The sequence below is a fragment of the Crinia signifera genome, chromosome 1 (genome assembly GCF_055691185.1).
Source record: "Crinia signifera chromosome 1, ASM5569118v1, whole genome shotgun sequence".
Taxonomy (NCBI): domain Eukaryota; kingdom Metazoa; phylum Chordata; class Amphibia; order Anura; family Myobatrachidae; genus Crinia; species Crinia signifera.
Genome location: NC_139217.1, coordinates 105598627 through 105611275, shown reverse-complemented (window position 1 = coordinate 105611275; position 12649 = coordinate 105598627). Strand labels below are relative to the sequence as shown.

The 12649-nt window shown below is 46.5% G+C and overlaps 1 protein-coding gene across 2 annotated transcripts in view; it reads right to left on the bottom strand.

Annotated features, from left to right (window-relative positions):
• The window catches only part of AADAT (aminoadipate aminotransferase), a 100404-nt gene extending 90404 nt beyond the window's left edge, over positions 1–10000 (bottom strand). The window contains exon 1 of one of the 2 annotated variants that reach the window (XM_083170939.1): positions 9844–10000. In XM_083170939.1, coding sequence (XP_083027065.1) covers positions 9844–9889 — 46 coding nt within the window. In that variant the 5' untranslated portion in view covers positions 9890–10000. Of the gene's footprint in view, positions 1–4116; positions 4266–9843 lie in introns of those variants that run through there. The other variant, XM_083170943.1, reaches the window with a different exon arrangement.
• Positions 10001–12649: the final 2649 nt, after the last annotated feature.

The window sequence follows — 12649 nt, the reverse complement described above, 5'->3', positions numbered from 1 at the left end:
TAAATAAAAAAACCCCCCCGATAACAGGGTTTTTACCGCATTTTTAGCTTAGAGAATCTCCCCCATGGTATCCAACCTATGGATCCAACGAGTTTCACATTTTAACAACAGCAGACCCCTATTACCTCCACGCAGATTTAAAGGGATATGGTCTATCATGCGGTATTTTAATGAGGATAAAGGGTGTTTTTTGGCCAAAAAGTGTTTCGGCACTGGGAAATCACATATGCCCCCTGCTAGGGCTGCACGGATGGTAGATCTCTGTGTTGTGATCCTTTCCTCAAATGTCCTCTCGGTCTTACCGATGTACGATAAGCCGCAAGGACAAATAAGCTGGTATACAACAAAACGTGATTCACAACTGAGTGTGTGTCTGATAGAATATTTAGTGCCATGGTGGGGATGGTAAAACACCGGGCCAGGGATCATTCCACCACACACCGTACAGGTACATCTGAAACAACCACGGGGAGGTGGTTTTTCCCGTTGGTTAAATGCTGATATATAAGCTTTCACAAGAAAGTCCCGTAAATTAGGGGCCCTTTGATAACAAGACATCAGACGTGAATTTTTGATATAAATGTCACCATCAGAGGCAACGATTGGCCACAATTTTTTAGAGACCCTCTATATGGACGTCTATATATATATATGTAAGGGCGCAGGGACAGGGCTCCGAAAGGAGCACATCCCTGCGAAGCCCTGACCCGGAAGCCGGGGGTCTTCACATGCGCGGTTATGCGCTGACCCCCTGTGACGTTGCTGACCACAATGCCGCTCGGGCGGTGCGATCTGTAGCCATAGGCTACATTGGGCTATCGCCATAACAGAATGGCGATAGCCCAGGGGTGCGAAGCCGGGCTGCCCGATGTTGATACATCGGGCAGCTTCGCATCCCCCATAGAAACCTATGGAGGATGCGGCCTGCAGGGGGGATCGCAGCAGGGATTGGAGATTCCTGCTGCGGTCCCCCTTTAATACATTTAGGGGATACTTAACCCTTTGAGGTCCGCACCAAAAATAAAAAAGCAAAGGGAAAAAAATGTCTTTGCATTTTTTTATTAACTGAGGATAATATTACCAACAATCAATAGTTTTTTAAAATGAGACCCCACAGTTTTTGAGATATAGGCCTCTACCAAACGGTTGAGAAATCCGTTTGTGATAAACTTTTTTGTGTGTGCGGACCTCAAAGGGTTAATATTTGTGGTTAACCCCAGATAACAGGTGTTTTCGGGGATTTAGCCGCAAATTTTACTTGATAAATGCGGCCCTTATGCAGCTCAGCAGCGGATCCCCAGCAGCCGCGGCAACAAGGGTTTGTCGAGCCCTGATATATATATATATATATATACTTCACGGGGGTGAGAGCGGCACTCGCAGCATAAGAACAACACTTGTACAATAGGGTTCAAAGGTTGCTTTGAACCCTATTGTACAAGTGTTGTTCTTATGCTGCGAGTGCCGCTCTCACCCCCGTGAAGTATCTACAATTTGTGCAGGCACCTGGCTATTTCGTGACTTATGGCCGTGGATTGTGCCGGTCTTTTGGACTATATATATATATATATATATATATATAATACCAAATGCGGGTGTCACTCAGGTCAATGATAGAAACACAGACAGCGTTTGTTTATCAACGTTTCATTTTCTAAACAAAAATTTCATCAGGATACATCACTGTATCCTTGAAAACGGAGCGTGCGAGCTCCGAAACGTCGGACACCTGCATTTTCAATAAAATGCCTTCTTTTTGAATATATACTGTACAAGTCCTCTGAGTGCCGCTGCATGATACTTCTCTGCATTATATATAAAAAATATAAGTGATGGGCACTCACCAAGGCATAGAGGCAAAAGGGATTTTTATTTAAATTCCATAAGGCAGATCAACGTATCATTTCAATCCTAAGTGGATCGTCATCAGGATCAGTGCAACTTCACCATCAATGCATCCAGGCAGCCATCCACAAGAGTGAATGTGGTGGGCAAATGGGGAGAGTAATACAGGGAATCTACGGACATTGGGGGCCTAGTGATGTGTTTCTATGGAAACAAGACTTTTTTCACAAGCCCTATACAAAGGGGGAAATTTACTAAGAAGGCCAATTACGGCCGTTCCAGTGTACAAATGGGTAAGACCATGTTCGGCCCGAAATATAGCTGCTGTATTCTCTGGATTCGTATATTCCGATGGTGAGGTGATTTGTATTTGGATGCCAAGTCTCCCAGCAGCCAAATACTGATGAGCATGAAGCATTGCATGAATCAGTCAGATCTGTGCAATACTTCTCTATATAAAAATAAGAAAATAAATAAATAATCTAAAAAAAATGGCGTGGGGTCCCCACCCCACGTGCATTATCAGCCCTGGGCTCATTGAGCCAGTCCTGGTTGCATAAATACAGGGGGGGAATTAAATGGGGTCCTCCTGTATTTCTATAACCAGCACTAGGCTCTTGACACGGTCTTGGTTCCCAAAATACAGTGGAATAAAGGAGTAGGGGTCCCCCCTGAATTTTGGAAACCAGCACAGGGCTCAAACAGCCAGCGGTATAATGCCGCAACCGGAGGACACTTTTTACATAAGGTCCCCCGGCCAGAGCATGAGTAACATGGCTGGTCAGCCCTGGCTGGTTCCCTGGGGGAGAGGGTACCCCACCAATAAAGGGTTCCCCCCTCCAGGGGATCCTCGGCCTAGGCTGAATCATATGTGACCCCCAGCAAGTGCTGCAGGATCCGAGAAATCTCACATGCAGCACTTGTGATCTCCGCATCTGATGAGCACGGGACCGAACATGCGATCAAAATCAGGACTATGTAAAAACCAGACCTGGACATCAAAATCTGCAGTCCGGAGCTTGTAGTGTCCGGTCCGGGCGGTGTCCCGTCCTGGGGTGTTTTGTCCGAGGGGATGCCTGTGATAGCTTTCACCAGGGACATGGGGAAGGGGAGATTACAGCCTTCCTTTGTGTTCCGGATTGTTACGGTTTTTGCTACATGCCGGGACCACACAGGAAGGGCTATTTCACCCGCTCCTCCTGTCCCTGGTGACAGCTGGCACACTATAAACTACGGACTGCAGATTTTTATGTCCAGTCCAGGGTCTTGTCTGGGTCCTGTTCTTACCCATACCCATCAAAATCATAGGTTAGGCACATACGATTTGGGCACTTTGGAATGGGATCATTAGGTAGACATACTGGAAGGTCGACAGGGGTCTAGGTCGATATCGGTCAAGGTCGACAGGGGTCTAGGTTGACATCGGACAAGGTCTACACATTTGTTAGGTTGACATGGGTTAGGTCGACAGTCAAAAGTCGACATGGGGTTTTTCACTGTTTTTGCCCCGAATGTTGATACAGTCGACATAGACACAGTTTTAAGTGTACCGCTGCGCTCGCCATGCTTTGGGCACGGTGCCTTGCTACGCTCGGCACACTATTTTATTCTTCCACCATGCCCTAGTGGATGGTAGGGCATGAAATACCGCCTGTCAGCACATGTCGGCTCAACAGTGAGAAACCCCATGTCGACCTAACCCAGTCGACTTAATGCATGTGTTGACCTAGACCACTGTTGACCTTGACCAATGTCGACCTTCCAGTATGTCAACCTAACGGTGTCAACCATCTTATGGTCGACTCATTGACCGTATCCCCTAGCCTTGATCCGTCGGAATCGAGTGAAAAGGGCCCAAATCAGCTTTACATACAATACCATACTGTACAGTTGCCAAATAAGTAACCTTGCTATTAAAAAAGTCACAAATAAAAAACTCTGTGATAAAGGTTTTGCTTAGTTCCTGGGAATTATGAACATCTGTTGCCTTACTGGACCAAAGCATATAAATATTTAAAAGCCATGCTGTTCCAATAAGCATGGGCAGCGTGCAGGCAGGAATAGAGTAACAATGATTAGAAACACAGTATGGTTAATACAGTACGTGTGCAGTGGCTCTAAACGGAGTACTGTATATGTCAGCCAGTCCACATGCAGCTGTATTTAAAATCTTACACGTGAGATAAATGCAGATTACCATCTAACGTATCAAACACATATATTCATTTTTGCAAAAATATAAACATTTATATAATGCACAGAGCCCGGTACCTCGCAAGCATGTAGTTGCCTCGAAAGCTGATGCAAAAACCACAAGCAGGCGCACTCAATCCATCCCAGAGCCCCAGAGCATTTGTTTTCTATTAGCCGTGGCATATTATGCCAGAATCTTGTTTTGCAGCTGGTATGCCTTCCATCAGTACATTCGCCGGGGAAACTGGCAGGGCGACACCTACTGGCCGCCTTTAGAAATGTTGAATGTATCTGTCATCTAGAAATATGTATCGTCGTGAGACAGTGTTTCATATGGGATAATGTTGTGTTTCATATGGGATAATGTTTACAGAGGAGTCCAGAGATCATATGCATAATACAATACCACAGCAGTCCAAAGGAACTTCTTATATCGGTAACCATTTAAACGAGTAGTTCATAACACATAAAAGTGTTACTAGTAAACTGTGATGACCTTAGAACACCACATCAGTTACAAGTAGAGTGACCAACCGTCCCGGTTTGCCGTCCTGAGTTTAACCTCATAAATCCCGCGTCCCGGGCAAACCCATCCCGGGACGCGGAAAGTCCCGTTTTAAGCCCCGTATTATCAAAATAAAATTGTTGGTGTTACTTGTGACGTGACGCCCGGGGGCCGGGCAGCTCACTGCTCAGCCTCTATCCGGCCGCCGCACAGCACTAGACTTGAAGTGTGGGAGGGGATTGGAAGCTGTTACGCCGGCGTCGCCTCCCCATTATTGGTTAGTTCGGCCACCGCGTGACCGCGTCCCCTCCCACTCTCCCAGTAATGCTGTGCAGCCAGTCAGTGCCAACCAGGGCGGGTGCGGCCGTTACTGACCTGCTGCTGCTGCGTGACTGAAGGCACCGGGCGGTGACCCGGCGACGGCTGCTGGAGCGAGGCTGGAGCCTGCGAGGCTCTGCTGAGCCTGAGACTGTCTGTCAGTCACTCTGCTCTGCCGCTGGACGGTGTCTGTCTGCTCTGCTGAGTGTGCCCGTGCCTCCCTGCCCCTGCCTGTGTGAGGCCGGGCGAGTCACTCTGACTCTGTGAGAGTCAGTCGAGAATGATGAATCATTTAAAGCCCTGTAACTGTTCTATATTCTTTCTCATCCCTCCCATTCCCGGCCAGGCCTACCCCCTATTATACTGACTAAGGGCTAATAGGCTGAAAGTTTTTGCACTGGCCTGGAGTCTGACCCTTATTATAGGGCAAGGCCTGGGATTGGGAATGGAAATCCCATTATATACTATATAATGCTGCCCCCTAACCCCTGACTTTCCTGGGGGTGGGGAGTGGGGGGGTTGTCGAGCCCGCGACCCCCTGTCTCGGGTTGGCCCTTTGGGAAGTTGGTCACCCTAGTTACAAGTGATTATATTACTCCTGGTTTCACAGCTATTATTATTATTATTATTATTATTATTATTATTATTACTACTAATTACTGTATACTATTTATTTATTTAAAAATGTAACTTTTCCCAGATAGGCATAAATGCAAATCATAAAAGCATATGTAAAGCAATGCATGGAATACACTGGCTTGGTTATGAATCAAAGGGTCTAGACGAGGGGTCCTCAAACTATTTTGCTCTGGAACCCCATCAGACAATAACACTAATGACAGGACCCCAGCAAGTTACTGCAGAAGGTCATCACATCACATGTGTAGTCAGCAGACAGCACATACATGGCAGCATTGTGGAGGCACAAAGTGATAGGAGGAGTCTAAAATAACAGACAAGTCAACAGATTTTTCAGAATCCTTGAATCGCTGACTGAGTATAGAAAAGCCATCAGCCTGGTGGTCACAACATGGAGTCACGACCCCATGCTGAGAAGGTCAGGATCCACTTTGTTGTCAGGTCGGGCCAGACTGTCACCAGAAATCGGCCCTGGCATTTTGAGCACACAGGTCCGTGCGCAGTAGGAGAGACCCTTGCACAGTGAAAAGGGGGTGTGGTCTCATGAAAAGGAGGCATGGCTTCACAAAAAGGAGGCATTACACATTATGGAACACACCGTAATGCCCATCTGCAGGGTGTCACATGTGGGGTAATTGGTAATGTATTTCTGCGTGCAGATTACAGTTTTGAGCTCTTAGAACTAGGAGGGAGACTAGGCAGGCTTCAGGCGATTCATGGGAACCCCTTTACAATCTCATAGGCATTCTGCCTATGTCCTCTTCCGTTACACATAGCCGTGTGCTCAGTGTCAATGTTGCTCTTAGATTAACCTGCGGTGTCCCGCTCCGTATGTTGAGTGGTGCGTGGTTAGGTTTGTCACAACTCACTGTTTGGTGCTGTGGCCGGTCTCTGCATTGAGGAGTCTTGCCTCCGTACTCACAGTCCAGATTGCGTCTCTCCCCGGGTGCCGGACAGCGGGTCCCCGCTCTCACGAGCGTGCAGATCGTCTCTAGCTGTGACATCACTGCACTGCTTCCCCCGTCTCTCGCGGATCTCTGGGCTGGATACTGCTATAATGACGCGAGGGGCTGCGCGGTGCACAGGACTCGAGGCAGCAGGGCGGGCTCAGCGCTACTGCAGAAAGTTCTCAGAACTTTCTGCACAAAGTGGGCCACAAGGCCATCGGCCCTTCTGGCATTTGCCAGAAGTGCCAGATGGCCAATCCGGCCCTGGGGTCAGGACCCACAGTTTGAGAACAGCTGGTCTAGACACTGTTGTTGACCCGTACCTCCCAACATGACCCTCTCCCGGAGGGACAGAATGCTCTATTCCTGAACTTCCCTCTTAATTTAGGAATACCATTACCTGTGGTGAAACGCCTTTGTTATCTATAAACCTGTTTTAAACAGTTGATGGTAATCATACATTTAGAAGCAAGTCCAGAAACAGAGCAATGTGTCCCTCCTGGTGAGGGTTATGTTGGGAGGTATGCACTGAGTTCTGTGTGTATGCACTATATCATGGATAGCCAACTTCAGTTCTCAAGAGCTACCCACATTTAACATTTTCATACCTCCCAACATGACCCTCTCCAGAAGGGACACAATGCTCTGCTCCAGGACTTTCCTCTTATTGTATGATTGCCCTCATCTGTGTTGAACAGGTTCATTGATAAGCAAGGTGTTTCACCACAGGTGATGGCAATCATACAATAAGAGGGAAGGGCAGGAGCAGAGCAATGTGTCCCTCCTGGACAGGGTCGGAATCGGTACATCTGTCAGAATGAACTTAGTTCTACAGTCATTAGGTCGACCCCACTAGGTCGACTGGTAGGAAGGTCGACCTGACTTAAGGTCGACATGGGCCAAGGTCGACATGACTTGAGGTTGAACATGACTTAACGGTCGACATGAGGAAGGTCGACAGGTCATAAGGTCGATATGGGTTTTTCACTGTTGTTTGATCCCGAATGTCGACACAGTCGACATGGACACAGTTGGCAATGAGAATCGGACCCTCGCTTCGCTCGCAATGCTTCGGGCACGGTGGCTCGCTTCGCTCGCCACAGCTTTAATAACCTCCTGAACGCCCTAGTGGATGGTAGGGCATGAAATACCGCCTGTCGGCACGTCGGCTCAAAAAACAGTGAAAAACCCATGTCGAGAAGAAAAAGAGGGGAGTCAGTGTCCCTAGGGGCACTTAAGAGCGCTGGATCACTATAATTGGTGATGTGAATCACAATCAAAATAATTTCAACAATTTATTAACCATCAACAGATGAGACTGCTGCCGCTTTTAAAAGAGGATGTGTGACCTCTTCAAGTATCAAGAAGGAAAAGGGGAGAAAGTGATTTTGTCCCAAATAAATGAGATGCTGTCACTTTAAGAAGCGCAGTCTGACCTGAATGAACATTGACACAATTTTAAGTAAAAATACTTTGATGAATTTATTGTTTAAACAAAGTAGTACATAATACTATATGTGTGAAGTGCACTTCACCATATAAAATACAATATATAGATAATAAAATACATACATATAAAATAATGACAAACAACATATAACATAGATGGCTGGCTGTAACGTATTGAGGCAGATTTTTATGCAGGCTTGGTAATTTTGAGGCTTATTGAAATCTCAAAAATGGCATTTTGTATTCCTTTCTATAGTTACCAGTCCTCTGACAGGGGTTATGGGTGGATGCAGGTGGATGCGCCTCCTTGTATAGGTGACCCTCTGTGGGTGGCACTTTTTCCTCCTCCTTTACCAGTAATGCACCTGGATAGATTAATGTCCACTGTTAGTAGAAACCCAGCTGGTACTTTGGTCAAAGGATCTGGCGTCTGGATCAGCTCAAAAACGCGTTTCTCCGCCTTGTGTGCTTATCGGCGGCTTCCTCAGTTTGAGACAAATTTGGGACAAAAACCCATGTCGACCTTATGACCAGTTGACCTTCCTCATGTCGACCTTTATGCAAATTTGTCCTCATGTCGACCTTGGCCCATGTCGACCTTAAGTCAGGTCGACCTTCCTGCCAGTCGACCTAGTGGGGTCGACCTAATGACTGTAGACCTAAGTTCATTCTAATAGATGACCGCATCCAGAGGGTCATGTTGGGAGGTATGTCAGTGCCTCGAGTCTAGGCCATGCCCTCACAGCGGCAAAATGGGGGCATGGCCTCACGGTAAAACACAAGTATAGGACACGCCCCTTCATTTTCATGTTTCCCTCTTCAAAGAGCCTAAAAGCGGGGAGCTATGTATGTTTAATGAATATTATAGCTCTTTTAATGTTGGATGCATACAATTTCATGTCGCTCAGGATACCGGCTGTCAAAAGATTAACCCCCTGATATGGAGAATCTCAACAGGGGCTCCGTATGTACCCTAAGGCCGGTTTCACACACTCCGGCTCCTGCCGGACGGTGAAATCCCGCACGGCCAGGGAGCCGTGCCGCACACATTAGTTGTGAATGGACACTATTGTGTCCATTCACACGGGACGGCCACGACCTGGCCGCACGGTTGCAGCCGGATCCCGCCACTGGAAGGGACGGCTGCCGGGCTGTGGCCATCCATTCCATGATAAACTAGTGTGTGCGGCACGGCTCTCTGGCCGCGCCGGATTTCACCGTCCGGCAGGAGCCGGAGTGTGTGAAACCGGCCTAACACTCTCCCTTTATGCTCCTAACCCTCCCTTGCTGCAACCTAACCTTAGCCGCCGCCCCTCTGTAGCCTGACCCTAGCCCTATCCCTAGGGTTACCACCTTGCCCCTTTAATTCCGGACACATATTAATTACACAGGTTCTGTGGCTGGCTGACTTCAAGACTCCATTTCACCTGGTTTTAAACTTCCACAGAACCTGTGTAATTAATATGTGTCCGGAATTAAAGGGGAAAGGTGGTAACCCTACCTATCCCCCTAGTGCCTAAACCTAACCATCGTACCCTGCTGTGTAAAAATACCCACCCCCCCTCCGCCCCACAGCCTAACCCTAATCCCTCATTGTAATTGCCTAACCCTAATCTATCCTCACCCCCCCGCCACAGCCTTCTATAAGTGAAAAGTGGGGATGTTGTCCATAGCAACCAATCAGGTTCTGTCTATAATTTTCTAGGATGCAAAAAAAGAAATGATAGATAAAATGTCATTGGTTGCTATGGGCAACAGCCCCTATTTTCACTTTTAGAACCTTTAGTAGAGTTAAAGTGCTGACTGCATCCCATACTGCAACCTCAGCTACCAAAGCAGTCCGACTCCCAGACTGACACACGAAGGAAACACAGACTGACACACAGACAGGTGTAACAACTATGCATTGCTACCAGCACACCACAGTGAATGAAATGTGGGGCCTACCTTTGGCTGCTGTAGATTTGGAGGTCTCGGCAGGGCTGTGTGACATTGCTCTTGCTACTGTATACTGTATATTTCCTATTCTACAGTAATAATGAAATAGTCATGCACCTATTATCTCTTACTTTTAATGAAAGCAAAGACACTAATCATCTACTCTGCTATACTTTCTTGCCCTTTGCTCTGTTTGCCCTGTTTAGTTACTAGTTAACATCTGTTACTAATGACCATCAGTTTATTTTAAATATGGTCTTTTCCTGCACCTTCTTATTATGCAGCGCCATCTAGTGGTGTAGTGTCTGATTTTACATTTGTTAAATGCAATAGTTTTTTATTCAGCATTTCTCAGATATTTCTAAACAATTTCCAGGTTCACGTTGCCTTTAAACATCAAGCAGTTTGTTGCTCAAAATACAGATGCACGATTAAATTAATCAATGAGTTGCATATAAAGTTTTGTGCAACATGTTGCATACTCTTCCCACCCTCCTGCATAAAACCTGACAATCTCTCAACCTAACCTGTTTAAGCTCACTTCTTTGCCTTCTGTGTCACCCCAGTCTGTCTAACCCTCCCATTTTAGAATGTAAGCTCTCACGAGCAGGGCCCTCTCTCCTTATGTGCCTTTCTGAGAATGTATAAACCTCTGCCACCCTGATAATTGCTTCAGTGTCCTGTCCCCTGGTGCAACTATCCATATTAACCATGTACTTGTCCTAAACTGTCTTGTACTGTAATTTGTTATGTGTTTTTGATTATAACTATGCTCTGTAAAGCGCTGCGGAATCTGTGTGCGCTATATAAGAAACTGTTAATAAATAATAAATAATAATAAATACTATGTACACCATCATTACTAACAGAGAAATTTACACCGTTCGCTTCTCTGATTCTACCTGGAGTACCACAAGGTTCAGTCTTAGGTCCTCTGCTTTTCTCAATCTATACTAGAGATGTGCGGGCTCGGATTTCAGAGATCCGAGCCCCCACTGACGTCATCATTCCGAGCCCGATTCCGAGCAGCGCTCGGAGATTCCCGCCTGACTCGGTCCGTCCGCGTGATTAGAGCGTCATCTCCCGGCGTCGCATTTCGCGAGGCTTTATAAGCGGCTGCCGCGCCCGCCATCTTCACTCCAGTCAAGTAGTGGGTTGGGAGAGGGTGTGTTGGTGCTGCTGGGGCTTAAACTTGAGGTTGACCTTGAGCTTTTGCAATCGCTGGTGCTGTCTCTCAGTGCTGCTGTGTAGTCTAACTGTGTACTTGTAGTACTACTGTCTCCTCTGTGCGGTCTACCTCTGGTGTGCTGCTGTGCTGTAATTAATTATTTTATTTGCTGGGGCTGTCTCCCTCAGTGCTGCTGTGTACTCTGTTCTCCTCTGCTTAGGAGAACAGTCTAACTGTGTACTTGTAGTACTACTGTCTCCTCTGTGCGGTCTACCTCTGGTGTGCTGCTGTGCTGTAATTAATTATTTTATTTGCTGGGGCTGTCTCCCTCAGTGCTGCTGTGTACTCTGTTCTCCTCTGCTTGGGAGAACAGTCTAACTGTGTACCTGCCTGTAGTACTACTGTCTCCTCTGTGCTGGGGCATACCTCTGGTGCTGTGCTGTGCCATTTATTATATATTATATATTAATAATTAATTAATTATATTAAATAAATATATAGTCCACTGATGCTGCCTGCACTGAATCTGCCAGTCTGGTAGTCTGTGGTCTGGGGCTTACTGCCTAATAAATAATACTGCCGTATATCTAGTTACCTGTGTGTTCTGGGGCTCACTGCCTAATACTGCCGTATCTACCGTCTGGTCTGGGGCTCACTGCCTAATAAAATACTGCCGTATATCATTATCTACCTGTGTGGTCTGGGGCTCACTGCCTAATAAAATACTGCCGTATATCATTATCTACCTGTGTGGTCTGGGGCTCACTGCCTAATAAATAATTAAATACTGCCGTATATCTCTACCTTTGTGGTCTGGGGCTCACTGCCTAATAAATAATTAAATAGTAAATACTGCCATTTAACTCTACCTTTGTGGTCTGTGGCTGACTGCCTATACTGCCGTATCTACTGTCTGGTCTGGGGCTCCCTGCCTAATAAATACTGCCGTATATCTCTACCTTTGTGGACTGGGGCTCACTGCCTATACTGCCGTATCTACCATCTGGTCTGGGGCTCACTGCCTAATAAATAATTAAATACTGCCATATATCTCTACCTTTGTGGTCTGGGGCTCACTGCCTATACTGCCGTATCTACCGTCTGGTCTGGGGCTCACTGCCTAATAAATAAAGTACTGCCGTATATCTACCTGTGTGGTCTGGGGCTCACTGCCTAATAAATAATTAAATACTGCCATATATCTCTACCTTTGTGATCTGGGGCTCACTGCCTAATAAATAATTAAATACTGCCATATATCTCTACCTTTGTGGTCTGGGGCTCACTGCCTAATAAATAATTAAATACTGCCGTATATCTCTACCTTTCTGGTCAGGGGCTCACTGCCTAATAAATAATTAAATACTGCCGTATATCTCTACCTTTGTGGTCTGGGGCTCACTGCCTATACTGCCGTATCTACCGCCTGGTCTGGGGCTCACTGCCTAATAAATAAAATACTGCCGTATATCTACCTGTGTGGTCTGGGGCTCACTGCCTAATAAATAATTAAATACTGCCATATATTTCTTACCTTTGTGGTCTGGGGCTCACTGCCTAATAAATAATTAAATACTGCCGTATATCTCTACCTTTGTGGTCTGGGGCTCACAGCCTAATAAATAATTAAATACTGCCGTATATCTC